The following is a 22,085-nucleotide window of genomic DNA, read 5'->3' on the forward strand; positions in this document are numbered from 1 at the left end:
GAACCGACGTGGAACTTGTGAAGATAAATATTTACAGGATGATAATGGTTCCTCAGATGTTCCTCGTCATTCAGCAAAACCGACGTGGAACATGTGAAGATGAATAATTACAGACTGATAACGGTTCCTCAGATGTTCCTCGTCATGCAGTAGAACCGACGTGGACCTTTGAAGATGAATATTTACAGGATGATAACGGTTCCTCAGATGTTCCTCGTCATGCAGTAGAACAGACCTGGAAATTGTGTAGATGAATATTTACAGGATAACGGTTCCTCAGATGTTCCTCATCATGCAGCAGAACCGACGTGGAACTTGTGTAGATGAATATTTACAGGATGATAATGGTTCCTCAGATGTTCCTCGTCATGCAGTAGAACCGACGTGGAACTTGTGTAGATGAATATTTACAGGATGATAATGGTTCCTCAGATGTTCCTCGTCATGCAGTAGAACCGACGTGGAACTTGTGTAGATGAATATTTACAGGATGATAACGGTTCCTCAGATGTTCCTCGTCATGCAGTAGAACCGACGTGGACCTTTGAAGATGAATATTTACAGGATAACGGTTCCTCAGCTGTTCCTCGTCATGCAGTAGAACAGACCTGGAAATTGTGTAGATGAATATTTACAGGATGATAACGGTTCCTCAGATGTTCCTCATCATGCAGCAGAACCGACGTGGAACTTGTGTAGATGAATATTTACAGGATAGTTACAGGAAGGTCCCTCACATCTTCCTGAGCGGGCAGTAGTGCACCGTGTGCGCCCGGTCCCCGGTGGCCTGGCACAGCGGGCACACGTAGTTGCGCAGCACGGGGCAGACGAGCCTGCCGTCGTGGGTCTTCAGCCGGTGGCTCAGGTAGACCTGCTCCGTCTCTCCGTTCTGCCGGCAGAATCCGCAGCTCTCGCGGGAGTTGGAGGAGTTGGCGGAGTTGGTGGAGTTGGTGGAGTTGGCGGAGTTGGAGGAGTTGGAGGAGTTGGTGGAGTTGGTGGAGTTGGTGGAGTTGGAGGAGTTGGCGGAGTTGGTGGAGTTGGTGGAGTTGGAGGAGTTGGTGGAGTTGGCGGAGTTGGCGGAGTTGGCGGAGTTGGTGGAGTTGGAGGAGTTGGTGGAGTAGTTGGAGTAGACGGAGTAGTTGGAGGAGTAGGTGGAGTTACTGCTGCTGCTGGAGGGCGGGGTGCCGCAGGTGGGGTTCCCGGTCAGCTCCTCGCTCCCGGCCGCCGCCCGCCGCCCCGTCAGCAGCTGCATGGTGAGACCCAGGTTCAGGTGGTCCTGCCACATGTCGAAGTGTCCGCTGAAGGCGCACATGCTGCCGGTCTGCTGGTGTGGAGGAATGTGGAGGAGAAGGTGGAGTTCACCTCGACTTGATCTCTCGTGTCTAGACGGGGAGGGTCCGTCTGGGACGATCGGCGCATCTCGACATTGTATCAGTTTCTGTAGAGACGGAGGTGACTGACCGTCAGATGACCGTCTGCTTTCTTCATCGTCATCATCATCATTATCATCAGGCGTTTCAACAATATTTTATATTCCTGACCGACTGAAGTTATGATGATGATGATGAAATGGAACAACTCCAGTTTTCAGAATTAAATAAATTAATTTGAAAAAATTAAACAAATAATGAAATAATATCACAATAAGTACATTTGAATAACAGAATCAAAGTGGTGTATCAAAATGTGTTCAATTATTTCACAATTTTATTTTGCTATTATATATACTAAAGTGAAGTGAAGTGATTGGCACATGTGATACACAGCTGCACCGCTTCCTTAACCGCTAGGCCGCCACTGCCCCTAATGATGATGATGATGATGATGATGATGATGAGGATGAAGAAGAAAGCAGGTCATCTGACGGTCAGTCCCCTCCATCTCTACAAAAACTGTGTGCACCGTGTGCTGTGCTGCTCACTTCACTTCACTTTACTATTCTCATATTTACTTCATTATTCCGTATTTATTTAAATCTTTAGCAATAAGACTTTATTGTGCTGTATGGAGCGCAGGTGTGGGGGTGAAGGGTCACAGACAGGGTGCCAGACCGTCTCCAATCAGGAATGTAGCAAGATCTGCTCCACTTTATATCTCTATATACACCATTCACATATCAAGAAAAACAAAGCATTTATATTATATTCGTATTATTACTTATAAAAATAAAATTAGAGACTGCAGCTGCATTTTGATATATTATTTATTTTACTAAAAAAAAAAAAAAAAAATCACATCAACATGTAACCTTATTAATACAGTTTTACTCAACTTCTTCCCAATGGAAGTAAAATACAACAGTTCTGGACTTTTCTATTAAAAACATGACCCTGGTTGCCCGGTGCTGGGTGGAGATGCACCGCCGGCCGGGAACCCGCATCCCTGCTGCTCCCCCCAGGTTTGATTAACAAGCTGAACATGCGACGAAGGCGACAGCGCCGATGGACCCACTGACCACCGGGTGGCGTCCCGGTGGGGAGAACAAACTATTTTATACATCGATCAGAACATTTCACTCTTTCACTAGATTGCATACCACATCTTTTAAAAATAAAATTCAACAGTTAAGCATCAAATTTGAATTTATTCGCCCCCACAGTCTTTACAGATCGCCTCAACCAACAACGACTGCAAATCTGAAACCGAAGGTTAAAAATATGAACCAAAAATTGGCCGTCTGAATCGTCTACTTGTGCTGGACTGTACAGGCACACATTGTTTAATAATCATAATAATATTTATAATAAATAGGGAAAATTTGGCATGGACTCGCAGGAGGAGTCCTTCAGACTTGAACTGAGAGAGAGAGCCAACGCCCACCCGCCCACCCACACCTGCAGAAACTCGCTTTATATTGGAACATTCCAGCTCCAGGATCAGGGATCTGGTGTTCAGCCGGTTGCTATGGAGACGCCATTGCAGGGCGGGGCTTGGACTGAGTTTGGGATGGGGTACAGGTGGGCGGGACTCTCCGGGCCAGTGATTGACGACTGACGTCAGGTCCATTCCCAGGTTGAGAATTCAGGATGCTCTTTCCAGAAGGCTCCGGATTGGTCGGTTTCTCAGCCTCCCGTTTGGAATGTGGTGTTTGGGCGGGTGGCTGGAAGTCCGGATGCTGGAATCTCTGGAATTAGACGTCAGTGGAGAAGTACAGCGTGTTCTTCTTGAGTTCACTGAAGGAAATGGGCTGATGCTGCAGGTAGTAGAGCAACACCTGGACCTACAGGGAATAAAATTGAAATAAAAACCAGTGAATCAATTCCAAGAACAATTTGCTGGTCAGATGTTGATATTTCCTGTCTAAAGCGCCAGAACGATTTTTCCCACTTTTCAGTCACTACAACAGTCAGTAACATTTGTTTAAACCCTGAAGACAAAAGCGGTCAGCGTTGGTCAGGGCATCTGACCTGAGCCATGACGTCATGTGACCAGATGTCAGACGCCAAGGTTATGTGGGCTTTGCTGCTCTCGGACTCTGAGGGTCTCAGCAGGGTGGGTCCAAACACGGTGGCCAGGTTGTGGAGGGACATCTTGTTGACCGGCTCCTTCTCGGCCACCCTGTGGAGATGCCAGCACTGGTCAAGCTGGGTGTCATCAGACAATAGCACGCATCACACGTGGACACGAGTGGTAGAACCTCAAAATTAGTCTGGTATAGACTACAGACTTGACTGATTAATTCTATATTGAAATTGAAAGGTGTGTATAACATGTATAACAGCATAGAGTGGACTAGACAAGGTCCAAGCCTGGTTGAACCTCCTTTTTCTACTTTGAAAAACATTACACTTAAATGCTTGAAAGGTAAATGTCAAAGTATCTTTATCATATAAACAAAAGCTAAATAAAATAAACCAAATCTAAAGAATCATTTAATGACAGACTTCAAGCGGGTGGTAGTAGCCTAGTGGGTAACACACTCGCCTATGAACCAGAAGACCCAGGTTCAAACCCCACTTACTACCATTGTGTCCCTGAGCAAGACACTTAACCCTAAATTGCTCCCGGGGGGGACTGTCCCTGTAACTACTGATTGTAAGTCGCTCTGGATAAGGGCGTCTGATAAATGCTGTAAATGTTCAAGCATGGCGATCAGACCTGCAGGTCAGTATATAACTGAGGAATGGTGGTAAAAAGCATGTTTAAAAGCTCAACCACCACTGCTGCAGTATAAATGGCTGAGTAGACAATATATCACTCCAGTTGAGTTACACCACTTCAATCCGACTACTCCTGATGAATGTTACAAATGTAGGCAAGAGAAGGGAACTTTATTCCATTGCATGTGGGAATGCACTAAGGTTAACTGTTTTTGGGTTAAAATATTGAACATTGTAAGTAAAATCATTGGTAAAGTAATTCCTTTTGATCCCAAGCTGTGTATATTACATATTTGTCCTTTGAATTTTAAAATGACCAAACATGAAAGATTGCTGCTGATTATTTGTTGGTTGGAAGCCAAACGTGTAATTGCTTGCTTTTGGAAAAAAGAAGAAAGTCCTGGCGTGTCTCAATGGATAAAGGAGATGACTTCATGTCTTGCTTTATAAAGATGACTTATTTTGTGTTTTGGTCCATTTGGAAGGTGTTTTGTGACTTTTTGCAGAGTCTGGACGGTGATTCTTTTGTGGAACTGATATACAGACGAGTATCTTTTATTTTTTATCTGTGATCTTGTGTTCATTTAAGTACTATTATATTATTATTATTAGTTAGCTTGTTAGTTTTTTGTTAGGTGGTTGTAAAAGAAAATGTAAATGTTGTACCAATCTATATAACAATGTTTGGTGTAACATGGTCCTCATCCAAAATCTGTCATGTACTGAACTGGTAAAAACCATCCCCACCCCATGATTCGATGTTTCCACCACTGACCACCAGGTGTCCTCAGCTGACTGACGTCAGAACCCTGATCACACCTCTCACGCACTCACCCTGATCACCCTCCTAACTTCACATTAACATGCAAAAATATGGCTTTGGCTGGTGAGGCCTGATGACAGGTTCATTCCGGAACCGGGTTCTGTTCTTCTAAAGGTTCATGACGGCAGGTAGACCAGCGACCTGAACACTCAGCAGCAATAAATTCTGTCCCTTCAGCTGAATGTGACCTGCAGTGCGTCCAGCGCCAAGCTGCCGGTGTGTGTTTTACCTCTTCAGGTGCTCCAGCAGTGTGAGGAACGTGATGAGGTTGGGGTCAGGCAGTGACCTCAGCAGGTGCATCATGCAGTTTTCCTTGGCTGCAGGGTCCGACAGTGCTGGATGGACACACACACACACACACATTAATAACACACTCAAGCCCAACATTTGAAACAGAGGTCTGATTTCTAGACTGAAAATAAGAGGTGCTACAGGTTGAATTCTGCCTTGACCTTTGCCCTTTGCTCAGTCCGCGTGTCAGTAGGGTCGTACCTATTCCCTCCATAAATGCAGGGTAGAGGCGGTCGGTGAGCAGAGGCTCCGGAAGCTCCCGAAAATACAGCTTGAGCGTCCCTGCGATGGCGTTAATGTCCATGTCACTCAGCATCACCAGGATGTCTTTGGTATCTGAACAGGGGTACATTTGGGATAAATTCCTTTTTCGAGGCGAACTGGTCCACCCAAGTGACCCAATGATCTTACTGGTGTCAAACGCAGCTTTCAAGGCCTGAATGTCCGTTGCCACGCCCGAGATGCGATAGATGCCCACCTCCTCGATGCCCCTCTTCTCCACCTCCTCGATGCACTGCCGCACGATGTAGGGCACCTTGGAGCGCTCCCGTCTGAGCACAGCAAACAATAAAAAGAGCAGAGTCAAGCACACACCGTACACAGAGGCGTTTCTAATAAAAGTCCTTCCTACTTCGTCACCACGCTGATTTTGACCCCGAACACACCGCTCTGCTTCTTGGACGGGGTTCTCTTCAGACTGAGGTCCCGACTGGTGAACTTCATGGAGAACTCCACCTTAATCTGAGAGGAACGGGACAAGACGACATGATTTTTATGTTCCAGGCCCAGCATGTCCAGAATGTCTCTCCTCCTTACCCCGTTCATCTCGATCACGTCCATGTGCCAGTTCTTGGACTGAACGGTCTGGGGATCCAGCTGTGAGAGAACAAGAGATCTAAATGAGTCATAAACACTTATCACTTGTGTTAGGCTCCGATCAAAAGACTTGTGGGGTCACAGATGACCAAAATTGTCCCCGTAAAACCCGGGGAGTCAGATAAGATCAGTCAACATCCACAAGTGAGACGGAAAAGAGCAGTGAACTCGGCTGGAACGTGCAAGTTTCCCAGGATTCACAAATCCCGGAGGGATGTTTACTTGGACGGGATTGTCGGGACATTCCGTTTATCATCCATCCTCCCAACACCTGTCCCAGACGTCTCGTGTCCAGAAACACGCCCGGCATGTCTCCGACCAGTTATTCCCTGCAATAACTTCTTTATTTAAAACTGCTCCTGGAGACCGAGTACCAAGTTTTCCATTCGATCCCAGTGGGAATTCCCAGACGGCAGAGTCTAAATTAAAATCCCTGGGAAATTCATCTCGACTCTTTCTGCTCCCATTAAATTTCCTGGATAAACATCAGCGCTGCAGGACAGGGGCTGTACTGGCAACATAGAGCAGAGCTCTGATAGCCGTGTATGTGTGTGTGTGTGTGTGTGTGTGTGTTGCCCTCTTTAAGACTCATTCCTTTTAAATCCCTAAAATATGGACTGTACAGCACACACTGGGAACATTTTCTCATGTTCTCATGGGGTGCTAGTAGCCTAGTGGGTAACACACTCGCCTATGAACCAGGTTCAAATCCCACTTACTACCATCGTGTCCCTGAGCAAGATACTTAACCCTGCCCCTACTACCCTGTCCCTGTAACTACTGACTAAGTTGCTCTGGAGAAGGGTGTCTGGTAAATGCTGTAAATGTAAAAGTGAGATGTGTGTGTTTCACAGGGATGCCCCGGTCTCGCTGGAACTCATTATCCAATCGGAGAGGCCCTGTTATGTGCCGACGGGGTTATAATGGCCGAGAGCGGGGGGCGTCGTGCTCACAATGAGCTCTCAGCAGTGGGCCTCGTTAGGGACTGGTGACATTTGGAAGGCCGGAAAAGAGGTGCAGGACACCGGACAATCGGTCACCAGCGGGAGACAGTAGATGCCCTTCCTGTTGCTGGCCACACCCACTAGGTCACCCTGAACCTGTTCTGTATGGGTCCACACACAACTGAGTTCATTCATAACCAGTCACACACTGCCCCATTCAGACATAGTCAGTAGCCAAATTAAGGTCAGGTGTGTGTGTGTGTGTGTGTGTGTTTTGAATTTGACTTTCTACTGATCCTGCTGCTGCTTGCTTTATGGATCCATAAAAACCTGCTGACGACTGGTTTCATACGCTATAGCTGATCTGAGATCAGCCTGAACAGAAGGTCCAGGTCTGGGATCAGTGCATTTCGGAGCCGCTGTGCCTCATCACACTGATCCCAAAACAGAAAGAGACAGCGGCTTTGTTCTTCCACCTTGGAGGCTTTAAACTGAGAACGCAGCAACCAGGAGAGAGAGACCTAGATTTATCACTGTTTCTCACACACACACACACACACACACACACACTTTTTCTGAAACATAAGCCTATTCCCTGCTTTGTCATGCTGCTTATTACAAACACCTAAAAATAACCCAACAAAAGTCCGCACACACACACACATACATACACACAAAAGCTACATTCTAATTAAATTGCCACAAAAAACATGGTTCAACTAATTAAATCAATCAAAAGTTCAAACCTCGGAGCAAGAAAGTATGACCCACTTACTTACAAACACACACACACCACACACACACACACACACACACACACACACACACACAGTGTTTAATTTGGACTATCAGCTGTGATGTGCAATTCTTCATCTTTCTGCCTCCCAGTCAGATATTACACAACTCTGTGTGTGTGTGTGTGTGTGTGTGTTTCCACTGTCAGCAGTAAAACAAGGAGCTAAAAATACAACCAACCAGAGAGAGAGAAGATGAAGACGAGAGGATGATGATGTTCTCTCACCTGCCCGCAGACAGAGAACGTCTCCACACACAAATGAAACAAGTGTGTGTGTGTGTGTGTGTGTGTATGTGTGTATTTGTGTACGCGTGCGTTGAAGACCTTCTGTCGGAGCAGTTTGCTGCGGACGCGTCCCCACAGTCGGGCGCCGGTGTTGCTGTGCCTCCGGAGCGCCGGCGTCTCGTCCAGACAGCAGCGCTGCTCCAGACGCTGACACACCGAGTTCAGGTTACAGTCCGTCACCAGAACCTCCGTCATACCGCCGCTGTGCGTCCAAACACACACACGCACACACACACACTCACACTGTCCTCCAGTCAACACATTCCCACCAGGGAAGACGAGCGGAACACGGACCACTTATTCCTCCAGGAGAGCAGATACGGCCATGATGCTGCACTTCACACACACACACACACACAGCTGCTCTGTCCTCATCTCACACAGCTTCAGCGCGAGCAAGCGAGGGAGAGAGAGAGAGGGGAGGAGCCTTCAGGAGGAGGAGTCGGCATTCAAACAGTCCAGATGTGTGTGTGTGTGTGTGTGTTGATTAACTGAATAAAGTGATTTCATGATAAAAAGCTACCAGGTGTAGAACAAACACACAAACACACACACACACGTATTTATACGAGAAGCTCTAATTTTCCACATTTCTACCGCAGGAGTCACATGACTGAACAAGCCATCCTGGTCCTCTCCTCTTCTGAAGAACCACCAGCGAGGGGTGAGATGCACGGCAGCAGCGCGGTTCTTTTATCATCATACGCAACTGGAGTATTTATAAAACCAGACGTTTCTTCAAAAAGAGGAGAATGAAGGATGAGAGACGGAACACTGGAACCCCCCCCACCCCAACACACACACAGATTCCTTTATACTGTCACTTCCAGCAGCAGAACCAGAGACTAAAAGAAAGCCCTGGTCCCGCCGCGTTCTTCTTCTCATGTCTCTCCTCCTGACCTCCACACTGCGCCGCCCGTCAAACGCAGATTAAAGGGCGGCAGCGGAGCACCTGTCCATCATCAGAGGGGCGACGCCCCCAGGCCTCTGAGGTGCACCAATTATTCTTCATCGTTGCTTTGTTTATGACAGAGACGAGACGGTCCTTCAAGACAAAAGCTTTAAAAATCACTTAAAATCAAGCTTTAGAATCAGTGAATTCTCACTCAAAAATCCCATCCCATTAAATCCCAATGATTAATATTATTTGCATTTATATAAATACACACACACACACACACACACACATATAAAAATATTGTGTGTGTGTGAGACATTGATAAATCTAGGTCTCTCTCTCTCTCCTGGTTGCTGCGCCTCAGAGGTGGAAGAACAAAGCCGCCGTCTCTTTCTGTTCTGGGATCAGTGTCTGGGATCAGTGAGAATCCCAGAATAAATTACATACAAACACACACACAAACTCTTCATATTATTGTCACATTGTGACTGTAAGTGATTAAATTATGACCAGTTCAGAGCATCACCTCGAACCCGCAACGTTCCAATCACGAGTCCACTTTCTACTGGATGCTTCAGCAGGGTGCACACACACACACACACACACACACACGTTAATAAATGTGTCAGGACAGTGGGATGTGAGGCCTGCTGTGAGTTAACACAACGTTTATGGGCCAGGTCACATGACGACAGGACCATATGGAGGCTGAGTACTCCGCCCGAAAGGCCTGGCCAAGTAACAGAGGGGCTGCATATGGCACTGAAGGCCATTCTGCTTCCTTATTTATGTATTAGGTGTGTGTGTGTGTGTGTGTGTGTGTGTGTGAGAGAGAGAAGGTCCAGGTTCGTTGGAGACTATTTGAAAGCCTCTGAAAACTACTAAAACACTACAACTCGCACCACCACCACCACGACTACTACTACAGCCTGAACCTCCATATCTGTGCAGCATAGTAGAAAATCATCTGAAGGCCACGTCCTGGATGAAGGTGCGAACAGATGTGGAGTCTGGATTTAGATTAATTATTAAGGCGGATGAAAGGAGCTACAGTCCAAGGGGCTCATTTGTGTGTGTGTGTGTGTGTGTGTGTGTGTGTGTGTGTGTGTGTGTGTGTGTGTGTGCGCATTTTAGTCCATTTAATGAAAGCTACATCATGCACTCTGACCACAATCATTTCTGTCTGTGATCCTCATGTTCTGTACTCCGACATGGATGAGGAAGAGTGCGGTGTTAAAGAAAAGAGAGGGGCGGGGCGGGGCGGGGCGGGGCCAGCCTTTCATCATTTGTGTGTGTTGACGAACACTCATATCTTTCATGTTGGGAGTTTGTTATAAAAGGCGCTGCAACGATCAGCTTTAGAACAAAAGGGAGAATAATTAGCAGCACACCCTAGTGTGTGTGAATGTGTGTCTAGAGGTGTGTGTGCTTAAGTGAAGGACATGTTTAATGCCACCGCCGATTGATCAGTCACAACCTTTGTCACCGCAGGAACGACATGTGGTTGCCTGGGGAACCATACAGATCCTGGAGAGATCAATACACACCCCGTCCCACAGAGAGCACACAGAACAAGAAATGTGATGCAAGACTCATTATCGGGGGAGCAATAATCAGACAACAGCATTTTACACACACACACACACACACACACACACCACACACACACACACACACCCTACAGGCAGAGTAACGGCAGGCGGTCATATTTAATTCATGTGAAGAAGCACAGAGAAGCAGCTTCCTGATTCCTAAAAAAACCTGAAGGATGGTGGAGATCACAACAGCGTTCCAGCCCCACAGAATCAACATCAGAGTGACTGTTACAGGACAGCGCAGAACAACGGAACACGCCACTGTACTATACAGAACACAGAACTAGTGACTTAAACGACATATCTATAATGAAACATATCATGTAATATTATGGCAAATAAAAACTAAATGCAATAAACTACCAAAATGTCGCTTTATTTACGTTGATGAAAATGAGATGAGACGTTATTTCCTCGCATTTAAATCACATTATGATTAATATTATGCAGAATTTCTGCATCCTGAGTCTCCAATTTGGTCGCACTGGTGACATCGCTTCCTCAAATCCCATTCGCGCATTATATAGATTTCAGGATGCTTGTAACGGGTCAGAGATATATGGTAAGATAAGATAAGCTGGTGGTGGGAAGTCCTCACGTTCTTTACTTAAAATGAAAGTCCAGACACCACTGGTGAAACGTGAAGGTCGTACGGTCAAGTTAAAGTACATTTTCTTATGTGAGAGCTTGTGCCATTTTGATAAAATGGAGGGATGATGCCCCACCCATTCATACCCATTGGTTTATAGTGACACGGCTAGTTTGGCTGAATTTTTAGCCATAAATTACAGCCAGTGACATTATTTTTAATGTATTTATTAACGTATCTATTTATTTTATTTGTTAACATTTTTTCCTTGTGTTATGCCATTATTAGAAGCTGTAATCTGCATACAGATATTTTTTTATTTACATCCCATTTGTGAACTCAACATTTCCTTCCTGGTCTTTTGCAATGGCATGTAAAAATCCGAATAAAACATTTTTGATTTAAATATATTCACTGCACATAAAACAGCTAAATCCTCTGAATAGGGAGTTGGTAAAATCTGACAAAGTAGTAATCTTTATTTTTTATTGTACCACTACACAGGGTAGGTGTTCTGACATTGAATCAACCATATAGCACCGCCTACCAGATATACCAGATAAGAAAAATCCAACCAACTTTACAACACAAGCGCACAGAAAGTAGACTACGATTACTCATTTTCAACAACACAGTCTACACTCAGCGCAGAGACCATGATACAAGGGCTGCAACTACCGAATATTTTTGTAATCGATTATTCTGTTGAGTTTTTCCATCGATTAATCGGATAACTCATACAACCTAAAAACCTAAACAAAGTAAACAGGGTCGGAGCAGTCACGACGGCAGTCGACCTCACCCGCGCCATCTTGGGTAAATCTATATGCCAATGAATGTAGATTTGTCCATCTGTTGCATTTACTATTACTACCTTATGTATAGGGAAGGCGTGTTTCTCTTGCTACTTATCATGCCTCGTTACTATCGACTCGTAACACAAATAATTACAAATAATGTACGTTCTAAGAAGCGCTAATGTTCATATCAGTTAGCAATCATAAAAATACGATACCTTGTAGAAGCTCCGAGTCGCTTGGAGAACTGCAGTTCATGTGAGGATGTTTTCGGTTCAGGTGCTGTAGTTTTGACAACGTACTTTTATGGTAGGACATGTCCGTTTTACAGTGTATACACCGCACTACGTTGTCCACCTTACACAGCGTAAAATCTTATTTTTTTTGTCTTTTACGCACACCGGTATCTTCATTTCCGCCATCTTTGAAATGTGCTTCAGGTAAAACAAGCGCACCTGGCTGTACCTGGTGTGGAGCGCCGCAGTAGGCGGAAGCACGTCACCTCCGTAAGTAGGTGGAAACACATATATACGACTTTGATGAATTCAACGAAGCCTCGAGGCAAACACTTTTCCTCGAACATTTTTTGTAATCGAATTATTCGAATAATCATTTCAGCCCTACATGATACACTATAATACAGAACATGACACTTTACCATACAGAACACACAACTCAGTCTACACATTTGGTCCATGCGCTGCAGAATTTTAACACTAACAGCCCTGAGGGAACCACCCTCACCCCACAGACATCTCTGCTGAGGAGGAGACCTGATCTCAACATCTTGTGCTCTGCTACAGCGGAGCGTCTCTCTGGTGTTTTTCTGATGACCCACTTCCTGCATCTCAGGAGGATCACATCAAGGATTAAATAATTCAGTGGAGAACGTACAGCGGTCTACTGGGTCAGGGCTGGAGCAGGTCTGGCTTCCTCACCTGGACCCTGGTGGGTTGGGGGCAGAGACTGAAGAACGGGGTCACTATTGCCTCCTGAGGAGCTGAAGAACCTACAGCCCCCAACCACGGTAAGGAATGAGGTCGACATTAATTATTGAGATGCGCTTGCTGCTCCTCACCCATACAGTCACAGAAAGGTCAGTGTCTTGTGAAGGTGGGACCACGTCATCGTCTTCACCACCGTTTGGTGCTGTGAGTTACAGTCTTCACGAGGGTCAGAAAGATCAAGAATTGTAAAGGTCACTGCTGATTGGTCAACTGTTTCAGTGCAGTCAGGTAATGTGTGTGTGTGTGTGTGTGTGTGTGTGTATCTCCAGACTGATTCAGTTATCAACCTGCAAAATACACATCTGAACAGATCAATGAGAACAGGCCACCCCCTACAGGAGGTCAAAGGTGAGTGTTACAAAGCCACTGTACCAGTGAATGACAGACAGACAGAATACTGAGGTAGCAATCTGAGCTGCAGCATGTTCCCATACATTATTCATCCAGAGACCATTCTCTCTCCACACACACACACACACACACACACACACACACACACACACACACACACACACACACACAACACCAGTCCGTCTGTGTGCTCCATGTTATTTTCTGAGAACTGGGGAATGTTGCCGCAACAACACACACATCAGTGTGTGCTTAACCTCTGACCTGTCATAGGTCAATAAATCTCACACACACTCTCACACACACACCACACACACACACACACACACACACACACACACACACACACACACACACACACACACACACACAGTACACTGAAAGGGGAAGACGGCAGGCCGGGTCTGGGAACTGAGGAACTTTCCCAAGAGATCCTGCGCCGCCATACAGAGCGCTGGGGAAACATCAGAATGTCTTCTATCCCGCCTTCCTGCAACAGGAGAAGACAGCAGGCCACTGTCATCTATAGCAGCCATTACCACACCCACCAGCACCCTGCAAGGAGACGCTGTTTGAGAATGAGTGCATCCTTCTCCAGAACTCCATTATTGTTCCGGGTGTCTCCCATCCCAACCTGAGGGACACACACACACTGTACTGGACACAGATGTGTTAACTAGACAGTTCAGCTGTAGATCCTGCTGCAGATGCAGGGTGGGAAGCTACTGGTGCCTACTTTCTTCTGCATAATCGTCCTCATCAGTCATCTTTCTTTGGGAATGAAAATGTCACTTCCCATGATGCACGCTGTGGTGGGCGGGTCGACCGTCCGACAGGAAGCTGGCGGTCCATCGGACATAGCCAGAGGGGTGGAGCGGATCTCCATCTCAGCAGAGATCAAGCTGGAGAGGTTCTACTTCATACCAAACAGACCAACCAAGCAACAGTTTCCTTTTCTACATAGAACCAGAGAACGTCCTCTAAATCGACAGATACCTACACCAAACCTATTACTGCCACACACGCCAGATGGACAACAGTCGCTGGGGGCAATCAGTGGTCTTATACTTAATTCATAATTGATACGATTTCTGCACCATACATTTAACCGTAATGATTGTGTGTGTGTGTGTGTGTGTGTGTGTGGCTGAACACAAATGGTCCATCTGTCTAGTTTGGCAGCTTCAGCTTTTTGTTCTTGGCCCTGGGGGCAGTGTGGACGAGTGGGGGGCAAGTGTACACAGAGCAAGAGCGTGCGTGTGCCTGTGTTAAATGACAGATGACCGTAGAACTGAAGGCAGAGGATGATGGATGAGACACCATCTATCTCCCATGAAGAGGGGAGGTTCTTGTGTTGGTGTTATTGTGTGTGTGTGAAAGTGGGGGGAGGGGGGGGGGGGACACTGCAGCACAGCACACGGTGTCACGGTGAAATGTGTCCTCTGTATTTAACCATCACCCTTGGTGAGCAGTGGGCACCATGACAGGCGCCCGGGGAGCAGTGGGGGGGGACGGACCTTCATCAAGGGGACCTCAGCGGCACCTTGGCTTCCTTAACCGCTAGGCCACCACTGGTCCTGTGTGTGTGTGTGTGTGTGTGTGTGTGTGTGTGTGTGTGTGTGTGTGTGTGTGTGTGTGTGTGCGCGCATGCGTGTGTGTGATTGTGTCCCAAAAGAATCCAATTATGAGGGGAAAAAAAAAAGAAGCAGAAAAGCAGCTGTGAGGTCATGAGGTTCTTGTCAAACGGCATTTAATCAGATCAGGTTGGAGCTCTCTCTCGGTGTGTGTGTGTGTGTGCGTGTGTGTGTGTTAGACAGTGGGGTACAGTGAGGTTGGTGCTGAGGTTCTTTGGACAATGAGACAAAAATCAGTGTCCCATCAGCACAGAATGCAGAGTCCCAAAACATCCAGCTGTGAGTGTGTGTGTGTGTGTGTTGCTTCTTAATATTCAGAACAGAGCTCTGTGCTGACCTTGTTATATAATACATCTCATCGTCGCCCATAAAAGAACGTTACTGAGCAATGACCTGAAAGAACAGGGAGGTTTGCAGTAAGAGAGGAGGAACAGGGCCGGGAACAGAACTGGGCCCTGATTGGCTGAGCCCTGGACTGGGATTGAGTTTGAGGTTACGTTCCTGAGCACATACTTAACGGCCTTGATCGTCAAAAGTGTTTGATGGAATCCACAGTCAGAGGTCACCTCACTGTGGAGACGCAGGTGTAAATGTCCCCTAATAAAACCGGAGAGGACTCCGGAGAGACGTCCTGCCGGTCCACTTCCGGGTTAATGTCATCAGTAATCCCACAGCGCCTACATCTCTGTACCTCAAGAGAGACGTCGCATCACTCTTCCCACCGGGCCTTTAAATAATAATAAAACAGAAAAGAACGCAGATATTCACCGTTACAGCAACGTGACCATCTAAGGGCTTTTTGGAGGCCAAGTCGAATAGTTAAATAAATCAGAGCCTCTCCTGGGGCGCAGGAACAACATCTCAGCTCCTCAGGCTGAGAAACGTGCAGATCCAGCGCCAGACACTACAGCCTGGTGGTCAAATCTAACCAGAACCAAAAAGGAGGACAGTAGCTGAGACAGAGAAGGTCCTCACAGTGAACCCAGTCACTGGAGACCGGTGACCGGCGTCCTGATTCTCTCCAGCTTTCAGGAGATCTTTACAGAGTTCAGGATTCACACCACCCGTCGCCCGGCCTCGGTTAAAAAAATAAAATCCTGACGTGATCCATACTGTGTGTGTTGGGGCTCATGTGACGTGCGGGATATTTCAGGTCAACATTCAATGACCCGACGTTACCATCTGCCAACACTGATGCCACTCACATCTTCAAAGATGATGTGAGAGATAGAGGGAGATGGAGAGAGGGTAGAGCGAGTAGAGTGAGCCGGCAGTTGGTGTCAGTGCAGGGTTGGCGATGATTTGTCCAAGAAAAAAGCCAAAACCAGGCCACGAGCAACCAGACACAGTCTTCACCGCCCCCCAAGCTCCGGAGAAAACTTTATTCCCGGAGTCACAATGAGGTCAGAGCAAAGACCACCACTAAAACTGGGACCTCCACCCCACCAGCGATACAGTCCTGATGCAGGACTCCAAACAGAACGTTCAGTCTGATCCTGCGCTGGTGAGCAGTGAAGATGGAGGAAGGTGGTGAACACGCACGGATGTTCTTAACCCTCATTCATAACCCTCAGGGATAAACCAATAATCTTGGATCTCCAAGGTTCCTCCAAGGTTCTTGTAAGTTTTTACAACAGTATACAACTCATGATGCAGCTCGATAACGTTCTTCTTGCTAACAGAAGACTGGTACATGGGTCACAGTGTTGGGTTTCTTTTTTTTTTACACATGCCTACCTGCACCTGGCCCTTCCCCATGATCTTGTCCACAATCTCGTTGTCATCCTTATTGAGTTTAGTCTTGTCGTAACACTTCTCGTAACACAGGATGCGCAGACACTGTGAGCCCTCCAGCTCGATCTCGAACTCCTGCAGAAGGTCACAGAAGTAAAAATCCTGCACAGAACACAAAACTCCCAAACATCAAAACAACCAATCCCACCTCGTTCCACTGCGGTTCCGCGGTGTCCCGGAAAACACGGGTCTTCGCCTTGCTGACGAAGTAGCCAAACGAGTCCACCTCCAGAGTGCAGTAGAGATCTGAAGAAGGAGAACGAGTTAATGCACATGTCAACTACCGCGGCCATGGCCCGCCGACTACAGCGGCAACTACCGCGGCCACGCCCCGCCGACTGCCACGCCCCGCCGACTACCGCGCCAACTACCGCGGCCACGCCCCGCCGACTACCGCGGCCACGCCCCGCCGACTACCGCGGCCACGCCCCGCCGACTACCGCGGCCACGCCCCGACAACTTCCGTGGCCACGCCCCGACAACTTCCGCGGCCACGCCCCGACAACTTCCGCGGCCACGCCCCGACAACTTCCGCGGCCACGCCCCGACAACTTCCGCGGCCACGCCCCGACAACTTCCGCGGCCACGCCCCGACAACTTCCGCGGCCACGCCCCGACAACTTCCGCGGCCACGCCCCGACAACTTCCACACACACACAGGTTTAATTTAAAATAATAATAAAAAAGGGTGAACTGCCAGGCCATCAGAAGGAGGAGCGAGGAGGGGGCGGAGTCTGGAGATGCAGGGCTTCATTATCCCTGAGGGCAGGAAGAACTCTGATTTGACCTCCAATTTACCCCTTAAGCCAAACGAGGGGCAGGAAATAAACTTCAAAAGTTAACAGTCCTACTTGTACAGAACCGGCTCAGAACCCCCAAAAGAGGCCAAACGGAGCCCTGCAGGCCCCACCACATAACACCGAAACCCAGTTCTGCTCAGGAAACCAGGAAGATTTCTGGTTCTGTCCGGAAGGTTCTGCTGCACAACATGGTGTACAACCATGCACAGCTCCTAATGGTCTTCCCAGAATGCTGAGCTCTGACAGGAAGGTCAGGTCGGAATTTATAAAGTGGATCAGGAAGTCCGTCTTCAGCTTCTCAGACCTAGAAGGCGCTTTCAGCTCCGTCTTCGCTGCAGAGCTTCTGCGACTCAGTAGGATGGCGGTAAACGGATTAAAAATGAATCCGCTGCGGAAATTACAGCGATCGTAATTCTCTCAGCGTCAGATGCGGGAACAGCACGGATTCGGCCACCCTGGGCGGGTGGAGGAACTAATCCAATCCGAACAGCTAACAACCGATCCGGCCGCACCCTGACCTTGGGGTCAGAGGAAAGGTGAGGGCACCGTGAGGGTCTCCTGACCCCACTTCCAGTTCCCAGGAAATAAGACAACAAGCGTGAATAAACCAGCATCAAGGGGCTAAAGTAAAACACACACACACTCACACACACACACTCTTACGCAACACACCACATGGGTAACAGATGAGATTCACAGAACCAGAACCTGTGACGAAAGCAAAACCACAAAGACAAAAGAAGAGCATAACACTCTTAAACACACACACACACACACACACACACTCCTGTAGTGGCCAGATGTTTCATTTTTACATTTACATTTCCAGCCCTTACCCAGAGCGACTTACAATCAGTAGTGACAGGGACAGTCCCCCCCCCTGGAGACACTCGGAGTTAAGTGTCCTGCTCAGGGACACGATGGTAGTAAGTGGGGTTTGAACCTGGGTCTTCTGGTTTGTAGGTGAGTGTGTTACCCGCTAGGCTACTACCACCCTCTTCCGATACCAGTGGGAATAAACGCGAGGAACAGTATGAGCTATGAATGTGTGTAGAACGTAACACACACACACACACCCGCACGTTGGCAGGCCGTCACTCTCACACACTTACACAACCAGCGCTGCCACGTTATGCAACGATCGCGGAGGAGGGACACGGTGTCCCCGTACCGCCACGCTGCGCCATGGGGACCTGCAGAGGAACGTGCTGAACGTGATGAAAAGAGCAGCAGAGCTGACGCGACTCCCAACTCTCGTCATATCTCACCCGACTCTCACCTCCGCTGACCTCACGAAAGAAAATGCTCAACAGCGCCACCCGGTGAACTAAATTCGCACGCAAAAACAACTACATTCGATGTCGCCGTACCAACACAACTTCACTGCGTAAAATATCACGATATATCCGGCTCGATGCAACAAGTATATTTATAAGTATATTTCTTCTTTCTTGTGTCTTTTAGTCTCTAATTTCCTAAAGACTTTTATTTTGTTTTTGAGACCCGGTTCAGGTCTCTTGGACACATGGCGTGAGTTGTGAGAAGTGCGTGGGGTTTGTGTGCCAAAAGTTATTTCTTTCATTTTAATTTATGTACATATTAGGAATATTTTGCAAGTGTGTTATTTTGTGAATATTTTTTTATGTTCTTTTAATACTGTATATTGTAGAGAGAGGTGCAGAAAGACGCGATGTTCTGGGGCGACTTTGCTTTTTGTACAGGAATGCAGTATTGTAAATTGTGAATGCTTTATGTTAATGTTCAGTTCTCTTGGACTCATGGCGTGAGTTGTGAGAGTAGAGAGAGGTGCAGAAAGACGCGATGTTCTGACGCGATCTTGCTTTTTGTACAGAATATACTTTGCACAGAAAATCTCTTGGGTGTCAGCTCATCATTTGTGGTTCAAGAAACAAAATCAAAAAGTTACACAACGCAGAAGAAGAACCGCTACACTATGATGACTTTCACCTTGATATTTTAGCGCGGATGTATATCTAGCCGAATTGCACTGTAGGGGGCGAGAACGAGTCTTCGAACTGTGAAATGACCACATCAAACGTGACGTGGTAACATGGATGCAGCTATTTAACTGAATAAACAGTTGGTAAACACAAGTACATCTTATTGAACATAATTTATTTTCATCACCAATTATCATAGAACAGCTTTCTCAAGCAGTTTGTGATGCATTTTGGAAACAGGAGATGAGCCCCTGGTCTAATGCGCCACCTGGCTTGAGAAACCCGTTCTCAAAGACTTACTTTTAGTCATTATTTGGGTAGCACACATATTCTGAATGCCTTCGGCAGAATTCAAACGAGCCATTTTAATCTATATTAATCTAGAAAAAAATGAATTTAATCTATTTTGCAATAAGCTCAAACTGAACAATAGCTTTACAGTCCAGTGTGTGGGGCCGGAATCAACTACTCAGTGGGACCTTGGAGGCTCGGGATTCGAGCCGCAACCTTCTGATTACGGGTTCGCGTAGTTACCTGCTTTGCCACCACTGCCCCATTTGTAATGTTTGGTACTTTTGTACATTATACCACCTAACAGTTGAATAAAACAACTGTATTGGACTTGAGTAGTCCTATTTTTACACCAAGTAATCGAAAGTAAGTCAATAACTTTTATGCAAAGTTAATTTTAAATTAAAGATACCTTTACTTAATTAAATTTCCATCTCTTTTCCATCTCTGTTGGGGACCCAAAGCACACAAGAGCCTCTGTGTGTCTGCCTCTGCAGCGAATTACAGACAAATACCACAGGAACAATGTAGAAAGGCCTGTGAGCAGGAATCATTTAAGTCTGCAATGAATCTCTCTCTCCCTTTCCCTCGACCACTCTCTCTCATATAAACACACACATGCCATGACCACTGGGAGGAAGTCAATCTCTCGCTCTCTCTCTCTCTCACACACACACCCACCTATACACTCTGACACACACTCAGAACACAGCTCACTCTCTCATACACACACAGTGTGGGTCTTACTGGCAGAAACTTTGAAGCCTTTGGCCGAATGGATGATGACGTGTAGGAATCCGTAGAGACCAGGAGACTCTTCATCTGCAACACAGGAGACAGAACGAGTCGATAACCAGATCACTGCAGTGGTGTGATGCCTGAACCCCAGGGTGATGCTCCAACAGCTAAAATATGTGCAGTTGAGTTCTTCGAAAATCAGCGGCAAGAAGATCAGACTTCTGGGTGGGTTTGACATGAACACACACACACACACACACACACACACACACACACACACACACACACAAAACGTCCAAACCACACTGTATAACTGCATCAGTGTCAGTCAATCCTGCTAACGAAGACGTCTGATCCCAGCACAGACCCCGGGGAACATACAACACGATGGACTAGTTCTCCCCTGTCAGACAGCGGTTAGTGTGCGGGGTCAGGGGTGACTGGTGGCCAGCATTCCTGCCCCAGATGGTCTTCATTTCTCTGGACCCTCCAGTGAGGGGCAGGAAACACAACAAAACCAACGTGCGCACACACACACACACACACACACACTGCACAGAAGAGAGAAACATTCAGTGCCAGCAATTACAATAAATCTGCTGTTCATCAACATTTTCCCCAGGGGGCACCACATACTACCTCCTCAACTACAGGCCCCTCCTCTCAGAACTCTAAACGGAACAATGGTAATAACATGGACCCAGATTAAAGAACCAGCATCTTTATCATGCTGCACTGGGCGTTATTAAAAAGTGGTGGAGGTCCTTGGTGGAGGTCTGTAGACGCTCTACTGGTGTTCGGAGGGTGTCCCCGTCCCTGTGTTCCTCTCTGCACCCCAGACATGCTGACAGTGGGACAGACAAGACAGGCAGACTCACCATCTTTGTTACTGGTGACAGGGATGTTGTGGACTGTTCGGAGTTTGAAACAGGAACTGGTGAGAACCTGCAGCTCCACTGTGCTGAGAACACAGGCCTGGAGATCTGTCCCCATAAGCAAAACAAAAACGTCTTTGAACATTTGTAGCGAGTGCCATTCGCACAACATTTACACAATATTTCAACACACACACACGCACACACACACACACACACACACACACCAATAAACCACGAGTGCATGCAGGACAGACTGGGCCGCTGCAGGATGTTCCTGATCTAGTCTAGCGCTGCTTTGGCTGTGAGATGATTCTACAGAGGTGCAGGTCCTGCAGTGGCCCAGGCAGATGAGAAGAAGAGTAAGAGTGACCTCTCTTCTGGAGCTTCTGGATGCTCTCCCTCCACTCGGAACGCTCGTAATCTGACGACAGCAGGAACTGGTGGCTCTGCGGAGGAAAGGCAGCTCAGATTCAGACCCATGCAGCAATGCAGCAGAAACGGCGCCACCCAGTGGTGACAATGTGCAACACAAGACAGATATTATTTACCGAATCTCATCTCTCACCGCGACACTAGTTTTGTTGTATTGTCAAAAGCTGACTAGTCATGACTGCTACACACAGACGCTATTTCCACC

The 22,085-nt window shown here is 47.2% G+C and overlaps 1 protein-coding gene across 5 annotated transcripts in view; it reads right to left on the reverse strand.

Moving 5' to 3' along the window:
* Positions 1–2,247: 2,247 nt before the first annotated feature.
* The window catches only part of abr (ABR activator of RhoGEF and GTPase), a 49,143-nt gene continuing 29,305 nt past the window's right edge, over positions 2,248–22,085 (reverse strand). For 4 of the 5 annotated variants that reach the window (XM_028982762.1, XM_028982763.1, XM_028982764.1 and 1 more), the window contains 12 exons: positions 21,819–21,894; positions 21,449–21,553; positions 20,580–20,654; positions 16,929–17,026; positions 16,724–16,855; positions 6,031–6,090; positions 5,846–5,955; positions 5,626–5,765; positions 5,416–5,550; positions 5,153–5,258; positions 3,408–3,558; positions 2,248–3,220 (listed from right to left, as the gene is read on the reverse strand). In XM_028982762.1, coding sequence (XP_028838595.1) covers positions 3,131–3,220; positions 3,408–3,558; positions 5,153–5,258; positions 5,416–5,550; positions 5,626–5,765; positions 5,846–5,955; positions 6,031–6,090; positions 16,724–16,855; positions 16,929–17,026; positions 20,580–20,654; positions 21,449–21,553; positions 21,819–21,894 — 1,278 coding nt within the window. In that variant the 3' untranslated portion in view covers positions 2,248–3,130. Of the gene's footprint in view, positions 3,221–3,407; positions 3,559–5,152; positions 5,259–5,415; positions 5,551–5,625; positions 5,766–5,845; positions 5,956–6,030; positions 6,091–8,154; positions 9,309–16,723; positions 16,856–16,928; positions 17,027–20,579; positions 20,655–21,448; positions 21,554–21,818; positions 21,895–22,085 lie in introns of those variants that run through there. The other variant, XM_028982766.1, reaches the window with a different exon arrangement.

The sequence above is a fragment of the Denticeps clupeoides genome, chromosome 6, assembly GCF_900700375.1.
Source record: "Denticeps clupeoides chromosome 6, fDenClu1.1, whole genome shotgun sequence".
In the NCBI taxonomy this organism is placed as follows: Eukaryota; Metazoa; Chordata; class Actinopteri; order Clupeiformes; family Denticipitidae; genus Denticeps; species Denticeps clupeoides.